The 24,677-nt window shown below is 42.0% G+C and overlaps 1 protein-coding gene across 1 annotated transcript in view; it reads left to right on the forward strand.

Annotated features, from left to right (window-relative positions):
• Positions 1 to 24,677, forward strand: part of LOC145399807 (testis-expressed protein 10) — a 271,732-nt gene that overhangs the window by 198,264 nt on the left and 48,791 nt on the right. Inside the window, exons 8-9 of the mRNA XM_080272356.1 lie at positions 14,934 to 15,040; positions 15,277 to 15,404. Coding sequence (XP_080128482.1) covers positions 14,934 to 15,040; positions 15,277 to 15,404 — 235 coding nt within the window. The remainder of the gene's footprint in view (positions 1 to 14,933; positions 15,041 to 15,276; positions 15,405 to 24,677) is intronic.

Raw genomic sequence — 24,677 nt, forward strand, 5'->3', positions numbered from 1 at the left:
GCATACCCATTGCAGACTACTCTGAAAATAGAAGTAAACTCATGTCGAGCGGTGACTCCACCGTGGCTGATGTGCTGGGCTGTGGCCCGAAGCATGAGGGCCTGTCTTGGGGAGGCAACGGAGTGGAGCCAGGGCTGGGCGCAGCGGGGGTTAGGGGCCTGAAAAAGCTGTCAATCATTGATTGACGCAAGGAACTACGATTCTAACGATTTATGATGCGCTGCCTGAAAGCACGCACTTCCTCCACAAGTCCCAAGGGCCCCATCTCCCTGTCGCAGTCCGGATGTTCCAGGTAGTCCAGAACGAACTCTAGGTGTTCCCGGAGTGCTCTCAGCTTGGGGATGGCTGGAGTTGTGTCATGCTGAGAGGAGTCCGCATCATCGTCGCCATCCTCGTCGGAATCTTCAAGCTGGGTACTGACACCTGCAACTGAAGATGCGATCTCGATATCAGACAGGGTCTGATACCCAGGTTCGCCCTCGTTGTCATCCACCCACTCACGCACTTCGTCCACATCAACATCGTCGCCATGCGCACGTAGACATGCATGGAAGTCATCCAAGTCAAAACCTAGGAAATCGTGCTCCACATCCGTTCCGAGAAGCAGACGAGACCAACCATTTTCTAGGGTCTTGACAGGGATTTCCTTCCATGCACTGGCCCAGTTGTAGATGGCAGACTTGATGTTGTAGCGGTGAAGGTTTTCCAAAGTCCGCTGGCCTCACGTGTCCCGTCCCCTGTGCTTGTCCTCATCCTCGAGAACAACCAAAACCTCGTCCAGGAACTTCCGTCGGTATAGCCACTTCGTTGCCACAATCACTCTTAGGTCCATTGGTTGGATGAGAGCAGTAGTATTAGGTGGCAGAAACATGCACCTAATGCGGCCATTCTCAGCCACCAAGTCCTTGTCGCACGGGTGGGCAGGTGCATTGTCGAGGAGAAGGAGGGCCTTTACCTGGTCGCACTCCCAGTTTCTCCATCTGGTAATGTATGACTTCCCTGACGAAATGGCGGTGGAACCAGTCTTTGAAGATGTGGCCTGTGAACCATGTCTTCAAGGAATGGTACCAGACGACAGGAAGGACATCCATCACCCCACGAAGACACCGAGGCTGCTTTGCACGGCCAACAATAACGGGCTTAAGCCGGTGCATGCCGTTAGCATTGGCACAACACAAAGCAGATATCCGTTGCTTGGAGAGCTTGCGGGCAGGTACACGCTTCTCCATCTCCTCAGCCAGAGTGTTTGTAGGCAAAGAGTGATAGAATAAACCAGTTTCGACAGTGTTGTAGACTTGACCAAGAGTGAGGCCCTCCCTGTCGATCAAGCCCTTCACCTTGTGCCGAAACTCCTCTACTCCATCCTTGTTATCATCCAAAGCTTCGCCATGAGACTTATGGTTGGTAAGGGCATGTTGTAACTTGAACACGAAGAGCCAACCCTCGGATGCCTTAAGTCTATGGCGTCGTGAAGCCTTGCAAACTTCTCAGCAGCAGCCTTCAGCTCCGTACCACATACCATCACACCAGCAGCACGTTGCTGTCGATACCAAATCAATGTGGAGCGGTCGACTTTAGCAAACTTGGGAGTAAACATCATCTTCCTCTCCACGTTGCGTTTACTTTTCGACGAGGAGTCAGCCGTGTACTGCATGAGTTTGTCTCGGGATCTCTTAATATCAAAGAAAGTAGATCGGGCCAGGTTGAACTCACGGAAGATGCGTGATGAAGACCATCCCGCATCAACTTTCTCCAATATCTCCCTCTTCTTCTCCAGAGTCAAAACCATCTCTTCCTCTTCTCAGGCGGTGGGGCCATCATCACACACACGAAGGAGAGGCACGAGAGCAGCAGGAGTGCCTGCAGCAGGTAAGGCATCACCACAAAAGCGAGCATGTGGGCAGCCATGACGACGAGCGTTCACTCACGACAAGAGGCATGCGGAAAGTGGGGAGGATGCAGGGGCGCTGTAATGGACTTTGGAGGAATGACGCACCACAACAAAGCTGTCCTGCGCCGCACGCGCCAGGTTCAAATTATGGGAGGGAAAAAGTTGGATTTTTTTCTAATTTTTTGCGGTTTTTGGACCATTTTGGAAATAATGAATCCCGGGACGATTATGTCCGGTTATTGGGGATGTCCAGAAAGTGGGTGTCCGGAAAGTAGAGGAATTACTGTATATATATATATATATATATATATATTGTGATACTGTATATATATATATATATATATATATATATCTATTGTGATACTGTATATATATATATATATATATATATATTGTGATACTGTATATATATATATATATATATATATATATATATACAGGTAAGCCCTTAATTCACGCGAGGGTTAGGTTCCCAGACCCTTCGCGTATGTGGTAAATACACGTATATGTTCTGCCCTTGTGTGGACATAATTATGCATGTCTATACGTATATTACATCTGAATAATACTGTTTATATATATAGGAAAAGTGTATGGTAGGATACTTATAGACAGAGTTAGAGAAAGAACAGAGAAATTAGTTGGAGAAGAACAGGGAGGCTTTAGGAAGGGAAGAGGTTGTGTAGATTAGATATTCATTCTTAGATCTTTAGTGGAAAAGTTTCTAGAGAAGGGAAAGAAGTTGTATGCGGCTTTCATGGATTTGGAGAAAGCATATGACAGGGTGGATAGACAAGGATTGTGGAAAGTGTTAAGAATATATGGAGTAGACGGGAAGTTGTTGAATGCTGTGAAGAGTATGTACGATGGTGCAAAGGCTGCAGTGCGTGTGGATGGTGAACTAAGTTAATTTTTCTCTTTGAAAGTTGGTTTGAAACAAGGATGTGTCATGTCTCCATGGTTGTTCAATCTGTACATGGATGGCGTAATAAAAGAGGTACAAGGTAGGGTAGTGGATGTTGGAGTGGCCCTGGTGAGAGAGGATAGTGTTTGGAAACTCCTTGTACTGTTGTTTGCAGATGATACTGTGTTGTTGAGTGAAGACGAAGGGGAGCTGCAAGGCTTGGTGGATGAGTTTGAGAGAGTGTGTAAGAAACGGAACCTAAAGGTGAATGTAGGGAAGAGTAAAGTGATGGTCTTTGAGAGAGGTGAAGTTAGTGAATGTACAGCGAGGTTAGATGGTGAGGAATTGGAAAATGTGAGTACGTGAAAGACTGACAAAGAGAGTGTATATGAGTAAGGTGGAGGGTGGAAGAGGGAGGGGGAGACCGAGGATGAGATGGAGGGATGGGGTGGAGAGGTATATGAGAGAGGGGGGTGTGAGTTGGGAGCAGGGCAGTGAAATGGCGGGGGACAGGGCGACTTGGAGGCGATTTGTTTGTGGCCACCCCAAACGGGATTGAGGCGTCTGGCAATAGATAGATAGATAGATAGAGTACGTTTAAGTATTTGGGTAGTGTGATGAGTAAGGATGGAGGTTTGGAGGGTGAAGTGCTTGATAGGGTACAGCAGGGAAGAAAGGTTGCTGGTTCCTTGAAAGCAGTGATAAGAAACAGGGAAGTGAGCATGGAAGTGAAAAAGTTACTACATGACAGTATTGTGATACCAACTCTAACGTACGGAAGTGAAGCTTGGACATTGTTGGAAGGACACAAGGCAAGAGTGAGAGCAGTGGAAATGAGTTATTTAAGAGGAGCCTGTGGAGTCACGTGGAGAGACAGGCTGACGAATGAGGATATAAAGGAGCGTTGTGGTGTGGATGTGGATGTGATAGGAAGCGTTAGGAGGAACACACTGAGGTGGTTTGGCCATGTGGAGAGGATGGAGGGCAAAAGACTGACGAAGAGAGTGTATGTGAGTCAGGTGGAGGGGGGAAGAGGGAGGGGGAGGCCGAGGATGAGATGGAGGGATAGGGTGGAGAGGTATATGAGAGAGGGGGGTGTGAGTTGGGAGCAGGGCAGTGAAATGGCGGGGGACAGGGCGACTTGGAGGCGATTTGTTTGTGGCCACCCCAAACGGGATTGAGGCGTCTGGCAATAGATATATATATATATATATACAGGTAAGCCCTTAATTCACGCGAGGGTTAGGTTCCCAGACCCTTCGCGTATGTGGTAAATACACGTATATGTTCTGCCCTTGTGTGGACATAATTATGCATGTCTATACATATATTACATCTGAATAATACTGTTTATGCACTACATACACCTTATAAACTACCATAAAGTATTAAAAAGAACAAAAATGTAACAAATTTAAAACTGAAATCTGACAAGCACAGGCGTAGGTGGAGACACTTCAGCAGTCTGGTGCACTAGCCCTCACTGCCTCCCATATGCTACATTCTGCCTTCTTTATTGTATGAACAGTTGACTCATTCACCCCAAACATGCAGTTCCAAGACAATTCACAGGCGTAGGTGGAGACACTTTAGCAGTCTGGTGCACTAGGCCTCACTGTCTCCCGTATGCTACGTTCTCCTTCTTTACTGTATTAACAGTTGACTCACTCCAAACATACGGTTCTGAGACAATTCACCATCAAGTCAATTCACCGTCAAAACATGGACAATTCCCCATCATTCTATTAATATACTCATTATTAATTGATTAATACTTTAATAATTAATTTTCAGGGGGATTTTATAACTCATATAAGTAAAAAGCCAGTGTACTGTACTTGCTAAATAAACTGGTATGTAAATAAATGACGGGGAATCGTCCTGACGGAGAATTGTTGCCGACATTCCTCCCTGAAGTCTGTCCAACACTTTAACTTTCTCTGTCAGCAACATCACTTTACAAGTCAGTTTTGGTGTGTTACCACATGCATCACTAGCACTACGCTTATGCCCCATGTTGACAGACAAGGCAAGCAATTACTGGAAGGCAGAAAAATAAGCCACAAATAACGATTTGCAAGTCATGCATGGTTCGACAGTGGATTCAAACTGACTGTTTGGTGCGTGGTCAGGGATGTTCTGCCCAGAGACCCAATATATCGTACCGTAGCATGAAAATTATCGTATCTTACCCTAAAATTATCGTACAGGTAAATTTTCAATTAAAACAAGTTACCAGACGAGATGGTGTGTAAAAAAAGGTATGATGAAATGGTAAATGTAGACGGGGCATCATGAGCTTGACTGAGTCAATCCAGGAGAATCACAATTAGGTGAATACAAACTAGTAATTAAGACGGTACATTACTTTTGCCTTCCTTACACTCACGTTTCCCGGTAAGAAATTAAGAATATCCTACAAAGCTTTATGTATACCAGCATATCAACTGTACTTACGACTTTACTGAAGTCCTATACAAAGTTGCAGAGTGGGTAGTGGGTACAGTAGCACTACAGCTTGGCCAGGGCATTGAACCAGACCACTACCAAGCACCAAGTAAAGTTTGAACTTCTAAGTCCTTGACATTTATGGGGTCGGCCGGGCTTGGCCCTGACCTCCCATGGGACTGGGAGGGGAAAGGAATTTCGTGAGTGACTCAGGGGAAGCGTGGGTTACTGGGGTGTGGGCACAATGAACCGTGTGGCGGGAATAGTGAGTGTTGTTAACCTGCAGTATATATAAAAAATAAAAAAAAACTAGGGAAGCTGAAAGACAAAAATTATCGTATATTTTGAATGTGATATCGTACATCGTACAAGCATCCCAAATTATAGTACAAATACGATAATTATCGTACGTAGAACATCCCTGTGCGTGGTAGACCGATCTCCCAGGCTCCCACACACACATACACACACACACACACATACATATATGTGTGCACACAGGCAGCAGGTAGGCATTTTTTATATTTTATTTATTTCTCTTGTATATTGAAATTACTTATTTGAATACTATAATTTTGTTTTAATTATTGTACGAAAAATTCGTGGATAACCGAAATTGCGTGAAAAAAGTTCGCGTGAATTAAGGGATAACCTGTATATAATATATATATATATATATATATATATATATATATATATATATACACATGACCCCCAATTTGCCAGACTAAAAAGGGGGGGAGACCAGTCTGGGAACCCCAAAAGTCCAGGAATGGCAAAAGTCTGGCCCGACATACCATTCCCCGGACTATTACCATAGTTTGTTCAGATTCTCCAATATTGTCCAGCAATTATTCCGATATCCTAGACCATTCTATAATATAGGCTACCTGTACCAACATAACTAACAAAAACAGTGCATAAATAACACTGACGCAATAATAGTAATAATAACTGACACCGTAGCTGTATTTTGCTAGCTACAACCCTAAGAATGGTTGTTTAGACAATTGTTGATGAGAATGTGGAAGGTATGGTAGAAGATCAGAATGCTGGGGAAAAAAAGGAAAATGAACAAGGAATGGAACACCACAAGGTCAGCCAACCACTAATCAGCTGACTGAGATACAAACACGCAATTTTAATTGGAAAATATTTTAATCTTTATCACCATATAGGTTTGCACACCTAATAATTTGAAATTCAGCAAAAAATTTGTGCTTAATTTAATTATTAATAGAAAATCAGGATTCAGAGCGAAAATTTCTTAAAGTTAGCATAAGTGTTTTGCTTCTTGCCTAACAACTCGCCTTGACGGACTTTTATTTTGTAATAAATATCGATTTACAATGCAGATACAGTTTTTGTACTCAAAATAAATATTTATACAAAATGTAAGTCTGTCAAGGCATCATGATGATCTGAAGGGGAAATATCTGCTAACATTGGCCAACCACTAAGCAGATGATCGAGATACAAACAATCATTGAATGTGATCTTGATCTTGGACGGAATCGGCAGTTGTAATTGGAAAATATTTTAACCTTTATCACCATATAGGTTTGCACACCTAATTATTTGAAATTCAGTCAGAAGTTTGTGCTTGATTTAATTATTAATAGAAAATCAAGATTCAGAGCGAAAATTTCTTATTTGAAGTGTTTTGCCTCTAGCCTAACAACCTGCCTTGACGGACTTTTTTGTATAAATATCTATTTACAATGCAGATACATTTTTTTGTATTCAAAATAAATATGTATGCAAAATAGAAGTCTGTCAAGGTGTGCTGATGATGTGATGGGGAAATATCTGCTAATTCTGGCGTATTTTAGCTTTGAAACCTAATTTTTAAATTAAGTTATATTAAGTACTTGTGGTAGGGGGCCATGTGAAGAGGATGGAGGGTGAAAGACTGACAAAGAGAGTGTATGTGAATGAGGTGGAGGGGGGGAGAGGGAGGGGGAGGCCGAGGATGAGATGGAGGGATGGGTTGGAGAGGTATATGAGAGAGGGGGTGTGAGTTGGGAGCAGGGCAGTGAAATGGCGGGGGACAGGGCGACGTGGAGGCGATTTGTTTGTGGCCACCCTGAACGGGATTGAGGCATCTGGCAATAGATAGATAGATAGGTAGGTGGGGGTCCCCATCATCCACCCACTTAGTGTAGTGGTACCCTGTTTTTAGGGTAGCACTACATCGAGTGGCAAGCCAAATGATTTCTTGTAAACCAGGAAATCATTTACAATGCAGGGTGTTAACCTTATAACCAACCAACACATGTTCCCTACGTGGCATCAGGTGGGTTGATGGAGGGTTAATGCCCCTTCCCGGAAAACAACTAACTAAATATACGAACATGAAGCCTCGGACCAGGACTGACCAAAAGATGACAACTAAGGACCTTACAAAGGACATGATACAGATAGCGACCTGGAATGTAAGGGGTGCAAATGATGAGGTGAAAGAGAGAGAGATTGTCCAGGTGCTTGAGGGTGCAAAAGTGGATGTATGTGGATTAACTGAAACTAAATGATGAGGTGAGAGTGTGAGAGAATGAGAGTATGGATGGGGGATATGTGCAGGAGTAGGTGAGAATGAGAGGGCAAAAGAATGAGTGTGTATTGTTGTGAGTAACAGATGGAAGGAGAATATAGGAGAGTATGGATTAGTTGGTTCAAGGATTGTGTGGGTAAGACTGGAAGTTGGACAACAAATGTGGGCGATATTGTACGTGTATGCGCCAATGCAAGATAGTGCAAGCAGAGTGAGAGAAGAGTTCTGGACAAATGTGGAGGTGTGCATGGAAAAGGTTGAAAGGAATGAGAGAGTGTTTTTGATTGGTGATATGAATGGTAATGTAGGGAATGTGAAGGTGGATGGAGTAGTTGGTGAGTGGGGTGTGCCTGCTGAGATGGATGAGAATGGCAGTGCTTTAGTGGACATCTGTGCTGAGAGGGGGTTGGTGATAGCCAATACCCTTAATGATCCACAGGTATACATGGCGAGTGATGAGAAAGTTGGGTGGTGAACTGAATGAAAGGAAGGCAGTAATTGATTGTGTGTGTAAGAGAGTATGGATCTGTTGGTTCAAGGATTGTGTGGGTACGGCTGAAAGGTGGACTACAAATGTGGGCAATTGTGTGCGTGTATGCGCCAATGCAAGATCTTGCAAGCAGAGTGAGAGAAGAGTTCTGGACAAATGTGGAAGTGTGCTTGGAAAAGTTTGAAAAGAATGAGAGAGTGCTTTTGATTGGTGATATGAATGGTAAAGTATGGAATGTGAAGGTGGATGGAATAGTTGGTGAGTGGGATGTGCCTGCTGAGATAGATGAGAATGACAGTGCTTTAGTGGACATCTGTGCCTGGAGGGGGTTGGTGATAGCCAAGATGATCCACGGTATTCATGCCGAGTGATGAGAAGGGTGGATGGTGAACTGAATGGAAGGAATGCAGTGATTGATTATGTGTGTGTGGATGAAAGGATGCAAAGATGTGTAATGGATGCAAGAGCATTCAGAGGTTGGGGGTGTGGACTTTCTGCCCACCACTTGGTGGTGGTCAGAATCAAGGTCCAAGTAAAATGGAGAAATAGAAGAAGGGAAGGACAGGAGGAAGGAGTAGATGTAAGGAGAGTGGAAAGGTTACAAGAGGATGAGAAAAGGGCAGAATATAAGAGAGAAGTGGAGAAACGATTGGGTAAATATGAATTGGACCGGATGGGGGATGTGGAAGGTGTGAGCAAGATGTTCACAGAGGAAATATGTGTAGCATGTGAGGTGGTGTGTGGGGTGAAGAGAAGACAAAAGGGGGTGCAAGGAACAGCATGGTGGAATGAAGAGGTGAGACAGGCTGTGGCACAAAAGAAGAAAGGAATTAGTGAATGGATGAGAAATAGGAGCGTGGAAGAAGTTGAGAGACAGAAGAGAGAGTTATATATAGAAAGGAAGAGAGAGTGGATGAAGAATTTGGAAGGAATTTGAGTGTAAAGTGGAGGGAATATAAGAAAATGTTCTGGAAAGCAGTAAAGAGAGTCAGACAGGGTGGCAGTGAAGTTAGTAGGGGAGTGAAAGATAAAAATGGTAGACTACTAGTTGAGGAGGGAGAAAAAGTGAGCAGATGGAGAGAACACTTTAATGAATTGTTGAACATAGAGAATGGAAGTAAAACGAGTATAGTTGGCTGGGGAATGGCTGGGAGGAGGGAGGTGAGAAGACAGGAAGGAATCAGTAGGAGGGAAGTTGTGGAAGCATTGAAGAAAGTCAAAATGGGGAAAGCCTCAGGAATTGATGAAGTGTGTGGTGAAATGCTGAAGCATGGGGGAGAGATAATAGTAGAATGGATGTGGAAGATGTTCAGATTGGCCTGGGAGGAAGGTAAAGTCCCGGATGATTGGAAGTCAGGTATAATTATTCACTTGTACAAAGGAAAAGGGGAAAATGAAGTGTGTGGTAATCATAGAGGCATTTGTCTTTTTAGTGTAATAAGAAAAGTATACGGTAGGATACTTATTGACAGAGTTAGGGAAATAATAGGGGAATTAGTTGGAGAAGAACAGGGAGGTTTTAGAAAGGGAAGAGGTTGTGTAGATCAGATATTGATTGGTAGATCTTTAGTGGAAAAGTGTCTAGAGAAGAGAAAGAAGTTGTATGCAGCCTTCATGGATATGGAGAAAGCATATGACAGGGTGGATAGACAAGGATTGTGGAAAGTATTAAGCATATATGGAGTAGATGGGAAGTTGTTGATATGCTGTAAAGAGTATGTATGAGGGTGCTAAGGCTGCAGTGTGTGTGGATAGTGAACTGAGTGAGTTTTTCTATTTGAAGGTTGGGTTGAAACAGGGATGTGTCATGTCTCCATGGTTGTTCAGTCTGTATATGGATGGGGTTATAAAAGAGATACAAGGTAGGGCAGTGGATGTTGGAGTGGCCCTAATGAGAGAGGGCAGTGTTTGGAAACTCCCTGTACTGTTGTTTGCAGATGATACTGTGTTGTTAAGTGAAGACGAAGGGGAGCTGCAAAGCTTGGTGGATGAGTTTGGAAGAGTGTGTAAGAAACGGAATTTAAAGGTGAATGTAGGGAAGAGTAAAGTTATGGTCTTCCAGAGAGGTGAAGTCAATGAATGTACAGTGAGATTGGATGATGAGGATATGGAAAATGTGAGTATGTTTAAGTACTTGGGTAGTGTGATGAGTAAGGATGGAAGTTTGGAGTTTAAAGTGCTTGAAAGTGTACAGCAAGGAAGAAAGGTCGCTGGTTCCTTGAAGGCAGTGATAAGAAACATGGAAGTGAAAAATTATTACATGGCAGTATTGTGATACCAACTCTGGCGTATGGAAGCGTATGGAAGTGAAGCTTGGACGTTGTTGGAGGGACACAAGTCAAGAGTGAGAGCAGTGGAAATTAGTTATTTGAGAGGAGCCCATGGAGTCACATGGAGAGACAGACTGACAAATGAGGATGTGAAGGAGCGTTGTGGTGTGGCTGTGGATGTGATAGGAAGCATTAGAAGAAACACACTAAGGTGGTTTGTTAGTATGTTGATATTACTTTACTAGTGAAGAGTGAATTAATATTAGTATAGTATTATATGTTTAAATGAGGAATATTTATAAATGGCGAAGTGCTGGTGAATTAATACAACCTTGGAAAGAATAAATATTTAACTCACTGATAATAACTATGGTGGAAATACTGGCTAGGGAAGATGATGATGGTGATGTCGGCTGCTGGGGGATGGTGATAGGGATGGTCAGCTCAGGGTCTTGTTGTGCTCTCGTCAGCGCCACCCCTTCCCACCGGGTTGTCTGTAGGTAGGTAGGTAGGCTAAGGTCTTGTTATAGTGTTTTTAGCTCCCGGAGTCATTACTGAAGGATGCAACACTGCATTCCTTTACGGTGAAGATGGTGGTAGAGGAAGTGGTAGTGGTGAGAAATGGTGGAGGGTTGTTGTTTAGCTGAGTTAATATGATGACTTAAGTTTGGCCTATCAAAACACCATCACTGCAAGTTGCTTCCTCACTTTTCACTCCCTTGCTCTAATTACCTTTATCATACTCCTCTTTTCTTCTTAATGTGTAAAGCTTGTTACTTGTTTTAGTTGTTTGAAGAGATTTAAATTCTGGAGTTATTTGTAGTTTCTCTTAAATCATAGAGTTTAAATTGTGGATAGTTGTAGCAGATCATAGTTAAGTAGATGGTTGATTGTTGATCATAATTGATTGTAATTGATTGCGTTGTAGAATTGTTGCTTGTAGTTAATTGTAGGTGATCGTAGAATTGATGCTTGTAGGTATGCTTCGTTTCGTGGCAATAGAGCAGTTGTAGATAATGGTAGTAGGCTTCGTGTCATCTTTTTACTGCTGTTGTTTACCGCTTCTTTTACCGGCCGCCACCATTGTTGATAGGATGAAGTAGGGAGACATTTAAGTAATCTAGTTGATAGGTGAAAACCAGTGTCAATAAAGTCATTGGGTGTTGGATAGCTCGTTGTGGGGTAGGTGCCTCTTTGTCTCACTGGCCCCTCTGTCTATCTTTTATCGTTGGTGAGGTGCGTTATAGGCACTTGGGTTATGGAGGTTATTGTACACAGCTATATCAAGATGTGATGGAGAGAGTAATGTACTGTAGTGTGATGGCAAATCTCCTAACTACCCAATTTTCCAGCTTCCTAGCGTCTGTCTTCGATTGTTCTGTCGGGCTCTCTGACTGCTGTACCCGACTTTCAGGAATATATGTGGCTTGGTCGGGCTATGTGTAATGTCTAGTAGTTTTCCATGGGTAGTTTCCATGACATCAGATAATTGGTTTAAGTTGGTTTAACTACTCGTCTCATGAAATTCTTGTATCATCTGAGCTAAAAAGAGATTGTTTGGGATACATTATGTCATGACATTCATGAACTAGAATATGTGTATGATTTTCCTGAACCCCAGACATGACATCTTGCGCAAGCCTTTACCCATTGTTCTGTGACATATCAGTGCCTATATATTAATGCTATTGGGGAAGCAGGCCAACATATTAGGTACCTGCATAAATGGGAGGATGAGTATGTGCGTGAACTTATGGGTGGAAATGGTAATGATAGTCAAGACAATGGTAAGTGAATGTGTAAGAAAGATATTACAGTATTACTTAGTACTTGGATGGGTGACCGCCTGGGAACACCAGATGCTGTTGGCATAACGTTCTCCCTTCGTGTCAAGTGGGGTTGGTGGAGGATTAGTGCCCCTCCCTGTAAAACAATTAACTCTAAGCCCTTGGCCACCTCGTTTGGGATACATGGCATCTGGCAATGAATGAAAAAAAAAAAAACTTAACCCTGGTCTCTCTGGCCGAGCAAATCCATTACCCACAGGTAAGCAGTTGCTGCAGTGAGGCCATCCTACAGGTACAGTATAGTACATACACCAAGTAGGGATCTGGCATCCCAATGTGGTAGACACTGACTCACCCGGGTCAGGGCAAGGTCCTTCCCATAATGAAGAATAGGGAAGTATGAGGAGATTTGGCTCCCAGGCAAATGCCACGGCTGCTCTGGGTATACAGTTCCACCACATGAGGTTTGGAAATTGTAGAAGTAAAAAGAATTGATGATGGAAAGAAATGAGTGGTTTGATGCATGTATAAAGGTGCATGTGACAGTGCTGGTAATCCCCCACCTTTTTTTTTTTTTTTTTTTTTTTTTTTTTTTTTCCCACTTGGCATTAGGTAATATGGATGCACCCCACTTATGAAAAATAAATTATTTAGTGTGAATGGCTTATAGTTATAAGATGGAGTCAAGAATTTCTAATGCTTGCATGATGAGTAAATGGATGTAACTCATTTCTCCTGGTGCTGTTGATGACTTCCATGTTAACCCCTTAAGACCGCAATTGTTTCAGGCAGGATACCTCGGCCACAACCGCAATTCAGGGGTGTTTTGGGGACTTTCACCAAGGGTAAATTGATTGTGTTCTGGCTAAAGAGGAAGAATTTACACACCTGACAACGCAATCCGTACCCCCTTAGGCCTAATGGTTACAGCACAATCGCGCATCAAAGTTCAAAAAAAGTTTATGATAGTTACTCGTCGAAAACAATCGAAAACATGAAAATTTTGATAACTACCTATTTTTCTTATTGAAACAGATCATTTCAAAGTGTTTTGTCACACCAACCATGAAAACAGGTGTATGTAGGTGTGGGGAGATTACTAGACTGTGGGGAGATAAAGTAGGCTGTGGAGAGTAGGCCTATAGGTACGGGGGTTGGAAATAACCCGCTTTTTCGCATGAAAAGAAAGCACTTCATTGTGTTCTGTAACATTTACCATGAAAACAGGTGTGTATGTAGGTGTGAGGAGATAACTAGTGTGGGGAGTAGGCCTACAAGGCCTTGGTGGTACTTGGGGAGAAAAATTTTGGCAACAACCAAATTCTCTTGTGGAAACCCTCCATTTCAATGGGATTTGTCATACCAGCCATAAAAACAGGCATGTATGTAGGTGTGGGGAGATAAAACTGGTGTGGGGAGTAGCCCTACCAGGCCTCATAGTCATTCCAGAACTAACACAGATGCATATAAATGTTTATAATTATCAAGGACATCAAAATAAAGTTGAATAATGCTATAGATGCATGCATAAGAAAGGAGAGCAATAATTTGTTTCCGATTTCTCTTTTTACTTTCCCAACTTCTCGTTCCACATTTATCACACCATTACAAATATCGCATTATCATTACACTTCATCACACTTATCATTACAGTTTCTGCAGCAACCAAATTTTCTTGTGGAAACTCTCCATTTCATTGGAATTTATCACACCAGCCATGAAAACAGGTGTGTTTGTATGTGTGGGGAGATGAAACAGGTGCAGGGAGTAGCCCTACAGGGCCTCATAGTCTTTCGAAAACTAACTCAGACGGACACTACTCAGAGGTGCTAATCTGGGCAGGTAGGGAGAATGAAAAAAATAAAATAAATAAATAAATAAATAAGATGCGTGGTATATAGTACAACATACAGCATTCTCCAATGATGTACATACAGAAACTGGTAGGTACGAAGTGAGAAATGAACAGAGTGAGGTGTAAAAATTTGGGAAGAAGTAGAAATAATATAAAACAGGTACATACATCAGGCCTGACACTCGGGGGCCTGTTGGGGGTTGGAAGGGTAGTGAGGGACAAGGAGGGAGAGATGGGTGGGGTTTGGGGAGGGGGGAGACGAGGTTAGCAGGGAGGGAGGAGGGGCAAGAGAGGGTGGGAAGGGACACAGGTTGTTGTGGGAGGAGAGATGCAGTTGTGTGTAGAGGTAGGAGAGTGATGGGGGACTGAGGGAGTTGAGTAGAAGGTGGCATGGAGGCGGCTGAGAGGGGGGCGCCCCCCCACCGCCCGGGTTGGTCCAATCCCCCCTCAGGGGCTAGTTCTCATTGGCCTGAAGCCACATACGTCATAATCGGGGTGGAGCAAGCTCTCCGCAGTTTTTTACAGGCCGCGTTCAATTGATGCAATTAGGCATTTTGACATAAAACTCAAATTGCATCAATTGATGCGATTAGGACTTAAGGGGTTAAACAAAGAGTGCTGTAATTTGGATCTCCCCACTCTTTGTGAACATGGATATCTTTTTTGAGATATTATTATTACTTAATGTAAAGTAGAGGTGACTTAGCTGATGTAAATATCTCTTCCCCTGTCTTCAGTGTAAATGGTTTATTGAACAACTGAAGTCAAGATACATGTCAAAAATAATGCGATGGTTCCCCTGTTACTGCCATGTCCCTATATCCAAGCAGAAGAAGAGAAACAGGTAAGAATAAATAATTTCTGGATATCTTTAATCTGCAGCTAAATGGTTGAAATTAAATAATGTATAATCGTAGCTTTTGGAATATACTGAATACTTACCTCAGTCATTCTTCAGAAAAACTCCCTGACACTGGCAAACTTACTGACATATTTGAACACAAGTGATTTGTTGTACATTGCATACATATCTATATATGTATCTACATCTGCCTTTCTCCCTATATAAATAAATTCCAGAGATAGTGATAAGAGTGAGGAATATGGTCTACGGCACTGTGATGACCTCAATGTGTCCCTAGCTGCCCTTGCCCTCCAGCTCACACCCTCCCAAAATCTTCACCACGATGCAGCTAATTTCCTAGCCAGTAAGTTGTGTTGTGGTGTTTCCTGAGTTATATGATTTTTGTGGTTGGATACCTACCTACTTGATGTTTGTGGTTGGATATCTACCTCTGGTGTGGGTGGTATTACAATGAGAGTCAGTGCAAAGTGTGACTGTAAGTATGGTAACTGTTAAAACTACACACTCTAGGGCAGAGATTTCTACCACAGAGGCACAGCATCAATGTCCACATTAACATTTCCACACAGAAATTTTTAAACAGATATCTGAACTTGTTTTTCTGATATGCTTGAAGTTAGGATGCAGCCTCTTTGTTGAGACAACTATTAGGACAGTGTCATATGAACTGGGAATTTGCTTATCAAGTCTGTATGCTTAAACAGTTCAGGAACTCTTGGCTTCAAGTCATGTGCCATCATGTAGCCCAGCATTAATATGCTGGCTTTTGTGGCTGTGTAGTATTTTAGAGGTGTTAATAAGGAAGGTAAAAAGAGTAGATGTAGTTGAAGTGTTGTAATGGTAAGAATTTTTATCCCCACCAGTGTAATACCAGAAAGAATTTATAATCTTACCAGTTGTTGGTACTGGTCAACTTACCCATTGATAATACAGGTGGTACTCGACTTAGTCTCCCCTCCTTGGTTAATAGAAAAAGAAATTCACTTCAATAAAACAAAAGGGGGGAGGGGGTGGTATTTTGACTTAGTATGGTAGATGATAATTGTTTAAGAAAATTTTGGTAGCGTTTGTAGTTTTTGGCCGAGCCTAAATTTAGTCAGTACCTCAGGTGGTCGTCGTTCCCTCAGCGAAGGAATCTTGAATTGGAAAGGGGAGTGAATTAGGCATGAGGACTTAATTCCCTTGAATAGGTACACCAAGAAAGAAAGATGATATATACTTTACTCTACTTTAATAACTTTATGTTGGTTTTCAAAAAAAGACTTTTTAATTACACGACCCTTTGTCATATGAAAGAAGATTGTACATTAAAACCATGGTTTGGATGATCATTCCTCCAACATTGTCACCAGGCGAAAACAATTTGATACATACAAGCGATTTATAAGATCATTGTACCTTGCTTTCTTTTTGTCAGTTATTCTTGGGCTCGACAATAGCCTCAAGATAGGGACCTTTTTACGAGCCTGGGTTGTCTTTTCGGGCTGGCATAGCCTCGAACCAATAAGAAAAATAATTACTCGTGTTCTGTTTCGTCCGTATAGTATACTTTCATCATGTAATTCTCGATAATCCACAAACACTTTCAATTCATAATTATTAATAGTTCATAATCATCATTACTACATAATCACAAAAAATGCATAATCACTCGGACTTGTGTAGCCTCGAGGTACAATTCAAAATTACATTATTGCTCACAACCACTAAGTTCCCTTCCACGCTTCTAATTTCCTAACATTAATTTAAGAGAAAAAAAACGGTTAATGGATTTAAATTCCGCCTTTCCATTACCAGATCACACCACTTTTAAATTTCTATTTCTTATTTACAAAAAAAAGTTCACTTGATAGATCAGTGATTCTATTTCCATTACATTTGGTTTATAAAATAATTCATGGGTAGTGTAAGTGTGTATGCAGACTAGTCTATGGACAATATCACGGGAAGGCCTCGTGCTCACACTGACGTCGCCGGTGTCTGGGGACTGAACCAACGTCCATTATACACGACGTCTGGGCAACAAGTCTACGTTAAGCTTTCAACAATATTACTTCATATGGTCCATGCCAAGTAAGGATTAAACAAAGAAAAAGGGGGGGGGGGAAGGAGAAATGTGGACAGCTCACCTGAACCAACGTCCATTATACACAACGTCTGGGTAACAAGTGCGGCTTCGTCGGGCAGGGACGGACGCTACTCCTAGATCAAATGAGGTGTGTTTTTGAAATATGGTGGGTTTCAATTCTCTTCACAATTTATTTAGCAGTGTACCCATGACGCCAGGACTTTTGATTGAATTGGGGAAAATTTGGGATTCAATCCTTACTTAATTTAGATCCTGATTTTACCACTATCCCGCCTTGAATTTTGGGGCAGCTTATGCCATCTAGTGACGGTTAAGGTAAGCGGGACTATTAAATCCTCACAAATGACATTATTTAGGCCATTTTGACTGTTAATTTTACATATTTGGGTTCTAGCAGCTTCATTAGTAAGCATTTCACAACTAGGATACGGAAAGAATTGTATACTCATCATTATTCTGTTTAAGGTTTAAACTTGGCGCCCAATAACGACGCACAAAGGAGGGGAAAAGCTGCGCACATCTGTTATTCATTACTCGACTAGACGGAGGAATTCCCGTAGCTCAACATCCACAATTACATCACCCAATGCATAGATACAGAGATACATACATATAAAAATAAAGTTAACCCTACATTAATCATCAACATATGAATTACTACTTAGGATAGGAATTTATAGACTAGTATTCAGGTTACACCCTATCTAACTTAAAAATTACAGTACCTCTAAACACATACATGAATATTAAATTCGTGGCACTACAGTGTTCAAAGAAGACTTTGTGCAAGATGAAGATGAGAGGGTAAAGTGGATTTGGGAAGATGTGACATGTATAAGAGTAGCTGTAAGTACTCATGGACAGAGCAAAGAGGGAATTTAGTTGTTAATGGATAATGAGTACAGTCATGACTTGGTATGCAACAGGGTTACTTCAGGTAAAAACTGATCGCATGCTGAGAAGTTGTATACTGTTGTCGATTTTACATGGGTTCATTGGGAATGTGTTGGGGGTTAAAGGCCACATAATCTAGAATCTAAAAAAAAAAAGTCTGCTACCCATGTGAAATAAAGGTATACTCCGTTATATGATCCCCGTTCATGCAATACGCTGCCTTAGTGATGTAAAAAAATTAACACACTTCCCCTCCGAATGATGGCCAATCCACAATTATTATTATTATTATTATTTTTTTATTTATTTTTTTTTTTACTGATTTTGCTGATATTTTAGACTTAAATTTTGTGTTTACCTTGATTTATGAACTGTTTTTAGACATCATATTTTAGTCTTAGCAGAGGTGAACACTGTCATTTTTGGGTACAGTTTATTAAGTTTGATTTTTTTCCATACTTATTTTAATGATTTTCAGATTTTATTTTTGGGTTTAGGTGAGTTATAAACTGATATTAGGCATAGCTTAGCTCATTTTAAAGTTACCTGGGGGTTTGGGTGAGCTAGAAACTTGTTTTTAGACTCATTTCGATGGGTTTTGGAGTTGTTTGAGGGTGGGGAATCCCAAGGCTTCCAAACGCATCCCTGTACTTTGTATGTTATAATGCCCTCATTTAACGATACTCTGGCTCATTGATGGGTTTTCCCAAATGCATCTTATCATTATAGCGGGGATGACTTGTATGTCCTAGGCCAGTTCGAATCATCATCAAGGGTCTCCCCCCGAGGTTGGGGGAGAACAATGGAGTGTTTTTCAAGGCATTTAAGTCACAAATTTCAGTATTTTACACTTAAAAAAAGTTATCTCTTCACTTAATCCCTCCATGGCCGTGCCTTCAGAAATTCACGGGCCTCCCTGGCCGGCACTGGGACCATTTCTCCAAGCTTCAAAATTTGATTTTTTGTTTTTACCAGTGTGAAAAGAATCACGTGATGTACCTGGCAAGGTAATTTTTATCATTCTAAATCCATCCTGTGATTCATGATGAGTTGCGAAAAAATTTGCAAAGTGACATTGGACACGCTGGTGAAGATTAACCCGCCGCATCCTGGCTGATTATTCATCACTGATCTCCCCCCCCCCAATCTTGGCAGATTATTAATATTACTATTATTATTATTATTATTATTATTATTATTTTATTTTTTTTTATTTTTTATTTTTTATTTTTTTGGCTTAAACCTCCGCTTTTTATGAGAAACATTGGAAAATGCCCATAAAAGTGCTCAGCTGAGCTTATAATTGCATTATACAGGTGTCCCTCTGAATACCTGGTACCGTCTTCTGTGGGCCCTGCTCCAGAGAAAATGTTTTCTATGTAACGCCAGGATTTTTATCCCACCGTTGTGGTTCTGTTTACCTTACTCGTTGATAATACAAATGGTACTCAACTTAGTCTCCCCTCAATGACTGATAAAGTATTCACCTTAGAAAAAACAAAGGGGGGGGGGAGTATCTTCGACTTTGAATGATAAAGGTTAATTGCTTAAAGGATACTTTTGGTAGCGTTTGTATTTTTTTGGCCGAGTCAAGAATAAGTCAGTACCACGTGTGTTGGTCGTTCCCAAAGCGGAGGAATCTTGAACTGGAAGGGGAGTGAGTTATGTGTGAGAGGACATAATTCCCTTGGTTGGGTATCAAAATTGCATATACTGTACTTTACTCTACTTTAATAATTCTATACTTGTTAATCAACAGACATTTTTGAATTACATGACCTTTAATAATATGTGAAAGAGTTGTAAATTAAGTAATAGTTTGGGCGAAAGTAATACAGTACTGTTACCAAGCGAAACAATTTGAATATTTAACCCCTTAAATGCGGATCGTCGCATTTGCGACGGTCGGCCCAAAGGACAGAACGGCAGATCGTCGCGTTTGCGATTTGAGTAAATTTTGAATAACCGCGGGCAAGCAGGCTCCAGCTGGTATTGTCTATCAGTACCACCACCCTCTAGCTACAACTAGCATACTTTACCTTTGTACTACTGACCTCAGTTGTTGCCAAATATCACGTTTTCCCCCCGTCCCCCCTCCACCACGGCCCGGCCAGCCTGGCTGTGATACATGGCAGCGCTCTGAGCGCTCAGAACTGTAAATCTGCGATCTCCTCTCACAAGCAGTTTATGCTACTAGGAAACGCTTGTTTCCCCAGTTGTAACACTAGCTTTTTTTCTCACGGTTTGCCCCTGTTTAGCGTCAGTTTACTGCAGGCTTTCAAAGTGAGATTATGGCGAGTTCTAGCTCTTCCCAGTGAGTGCAAGCGGCCGACAGGAACGAGAATAAAGTGGCGGACGTAAGGCAGAATAAAAAGCGCGCCGTGGTGATCTTTTGGGAAGTAATATGATTGAAAATAATGTATTATACATGTTTTTAGCTGTGAAAAAGGAAATGTTTGTTGAGTGACGGGAAGACCACCACCACAGTGCATGTCGGCCGTATGCTCCATTGATTTTAGCCTTATTTTCAGTGCTTATTGTACAAATACGGATTCCTAACTACCTTTACGTTGTAGTATAAAGTTTACTGTGACAGAATGAGGCTGTGGTAGAGGGGAAACCGGGTTGCTGGAGGTGTGAAAGTGAAGATTTGGTTACCCAACTTTGCAAGTCTCCACAAGTCCTTGGGTAGTCCATGAAGGCTCAACACCTGTCTCTGGAGAAAGCTGAATGTAAGTACTATCTGCCTTACCAAGTATAATGTTCTAGGGTTAATCTCTGATTTTTGGCGAATATTTTCCTACAGGTACTCAGACCGCGATACATCCCCGCCACTCGGGGGGGATCAACTGTACACAGCCGCGTTTAAGGGGTTAACAGTGACTCCTGAGTTCATCACATTACATTCTCTATTATCAGTTATTCTTGGGCTCGTCAATAGCCTCAAGACTGGGACATTTAATGACATGAACTGTCTTTTCGGGCTGGCATAGCCTCGAACCAAAAATATTCACTCTCGTTTAAGCAACGTTGGGTCTGGTTAGTACTTGGATGGGTGACTGCCTGGGAACACCAGATGCTGTTGGCATTCCAACGTGTCAAGTGGGGTTGGTGGGGGATTAGTGCCCCTCCCTGTAAAACAATTAACTCTGAGCCCTTGGCCACCCCGTTTGGGATACATGGCTTCTGGCAATGAATGAATGAATGTTCTATTTCGTCGGGGCAGTCTAAACTCATCACACAATTCACTAATTACATAATCACTCGGGCTTGTTTAGCCTCGAGGAACAACTCAAAATTACATTTCCTTACAACCACTAAATTCACTTCAACACTCCCAATATTCCTAACCTGTTAATAAAAGAGAAAAGAAAACGGTTGATGAGTTTGATTTCGCCTTTCCGTTACATGATCACATTAACTTTCAAAATTCTGTACCTTATCTACTATAAAAAAAGGTTCACCTGATTGATTCATAATTCAGTTTCTACTACATTCAGTTTATAAAACTATTCATGGGTAGTGTAAGTGTGTGTGTACATCAGTGTATGGGCAATATCACATGATGGCCTCGTGCACGCCCCAAAGTCACGGTGTCTGTGAACTGAATCAACGTCTGTTATCCACAACGTCTGGGTAGCCAATGTACGTTAAGCTTTTAACAACATTACTTCAGATTGTTCTTGACAAGCAAGAATTAAAACAAGCAAGGGGGGAAGAAAGGAGGAATGTGTACAGCCCTCCTGAATCAACGTCTGTTATCCACAACGTCTGGGTAGCCAGTGTGGCTTATCGGGCACGTAGGGACGCTACTGCTAGATCAAATGAGACTGTGTTTTTGCGATATGGTGGGAGTTAATTCTCTTCACTATTTATATAGTAGAGTACACATGACGTTAGGACTTTTGATTGAATTGGGGAAAATTTGAGATTCATTCCTTACTATATTTAAATACTGAATTTACTGCCATCCTGCCTTGAGTTTAGGGTAGCATATGCCATCTAATGACGGCTAAGGCAAGCGGGACTATTTGGTCCTCACAAATTACATTAACTAGGTCTTTTTGACTATTAATTTCACATATTTGGATTCTAGCAGCTTCATTAGTAAGCATTTCACAAAGAATTGCATACCCATTATTATTCTGTTTAACCCTTTAACTGCGGGTGTCATCTCAGAATGACATTGCAAAAACTGGACCAAACCGCGGGTGTCATTCTCGAATGTTTGTGAATATTTTGAATACCGTGCGTTTTTTCCGTGCACCAATTGTTTCAAGGGAGAGTAGTTATTAAGTTCTTTCACTCCAGCCGACCCCCACCTCCCTCCTCCCCCCCCCGGGCCCCCACCTCCCACCCCCTGGGCTCCCCACCCCACCCCTGACCAGACATGCATCAGTATCTGTCCAGCTGTGTGAGTGACAACACTGCTGATGTGGCAGTGAAGTGCGGGCAATTACAGTGCCTTTTACCTGCCTCAGTGAACACAGAGTGGGTGTTTATCGTATGTGCAGTGTTCATATATGTTTATAGTATTATTATCAGAATGAGGTTGGCATTTGGTAATGGTGTGTGAGCGAAAAATAGTGATTACAACATCGCTGATGTGGCAGTGAAGTGCGGGCAATTACAGTGCCTTTTACCTGCCTCAGTGAACACAGAGTGGGTGTTTATCATATGTGCAGTGTTCATATTTTTATAATATTATTATCAGAATGAGGTTGGCATTTGGTAATGGTGTGTGAGCGAAAAATAGTGATTACAACACCGTTGATGTGGCAGTGAAGTGCGGGCAATTACAGTGCCTTTTACCTGCCTCAGTGAACACAGAGTGGGTGTTTATCGTATGTGCAGTGTTCATATATGTTTATAGTATTATTATCAGAATGAGGTTGGCATTTGGTAATGGTGTGTGAGCGAAAAATAGTGATTACAACACCGCTGATGTGGCAGTGAAGTGCGGGCAATTACAGTGCCTTTTACCTGCCTCAGTGAACACAGAGTGGGTGTTTATCGTATGTGCAGTGTTCATATATGTTTATAGTATTATTATCAGAATGAGGTTGGCATTTGGTAACGGTGTGTGAGCGAAGGTAATGGTGTGTGAGCGAAAAATAGTGATTTTAGATCGCTCACTTCTAATGGCACTGCCCATCCAGTGATAGTCAACGAAATCATGAAACCTACATCATTGCAAAGCCAAAGGTTAGTACTGTACTTTCGCTCTAGATTTATTCTGTGCAGAGTTATAAAGGTTTAAAGTTTGTTTACATTTTGGATGGAACCCCCGCGGGAGAGGCCAGTCGGGGCAAAACAATGCCCGCGGTAAAAGGGTTAAGGTTTAAACTTGGCGCCCGCACCACAAGCAAGGGGGGGGGAACGTTGCCTACATCTGTTATTCGTTAACAACCAGATGGGGGGAACTCCCATAGCTCAACACTCTCAGTTACACTACCTATGCATAGATACAGAGATATATACATATAAAAATAAAGTTGTCCCTATATCGATCATCAACACATGTACTACTACTTAGAACAGGAGCCTTATAGACTAGTATTCAGATTACACTCTATCTAACTTAGAAATTACAGTACCTCTAAACATATACATGAATACTAAATTTGTGGCATTACATCTATGGGAGGAGTAACTATTCCAAACCACTCATAAGAGGTTAGAGACAGTCACTACATGTTATACGACGGGGATACGTCAGGTCATACCTTAATGTATAATGAGTTTATCATTAATCGGGAGATTGAAATACATTATAAACGGGGGGTTACATCAACTCAGCTTCCCAAAGTCACCTACTCAAGACTAAAACAAAACTGGCAACCACCTTAATCACTTCCTGTGTCGGGCCTAGTCGTCTCCAAGACCAAAACAAACACTATCACACCAGTACGGGCAGCGTTACTCACGTACAGTAAATCATTGCAACAATACAACAGTCACATTTGCGTAATGTTGGCCTGGTGCTACACGATGTATAGGCCTACTTTAGCACGATGCTTGGCTGAGAGGTGATGATAGCAGGGGAGCACACATGAACAAGTGGAAAAGACAGGGCTTTGAAGGGGTGGCAGGACCGCAACCGAACCAAAACAATGCTCTGCACGCTAGGGCCGCCATCTTGCCTGAGACAAGTGACGGTCGTCTTGGCAGTGCCTGGCGCTTCGTACAAAATTTTCCAAGGGCAATATCGTTATAGCAGGAAATTCATCGTAAAACAGATTTTGGGGTGGAACTTTTCTGTTATCGTTTTAGTGAATTATCATATACAGTTCATCGTACAGTATAACGAGTAGTGACTGTATTTATTTATTTGGTACATATTTATATGTAGAACAAGAGTATATTGGTATTCGGACAATAATATAGGCAATCTAAGCATTGTTTCACTCGCCAAACACATCAACATAACTCACCTTCCTTTACGATGTTGCCACCTCATAATTTCTGCTTGTTTCTTTCTTTGTCCTCCACCTCGGGAATAACTTTCGCCTTGAATTTCGTCATTGAAGAGACCGTGGTGCGATAGGTCACTGCCAACAGGTGAGTTGCCGAGAAAATGGCATGAAGGGGGGGAGAGGGGTCAGGTGGGGCCAGGCAGTATCCCCACCTGGC

This window comes from Coenobita brevimanus, chromosome 50 (genome assembly GCF_032717465.1).
Source record: "Coenobita brevimanus isolate Jiangsu-jjx chromosome 50, ASM3271746v2, whole genome shotgun sequence".
Taxonomy (NCBI): domain Eukaryota; kingdom Metazoa; phylum Arthropoda; class Malacostraca; order Decapoda; family Coenobitidae; genus Coenobita; species Coenobita brevimanus.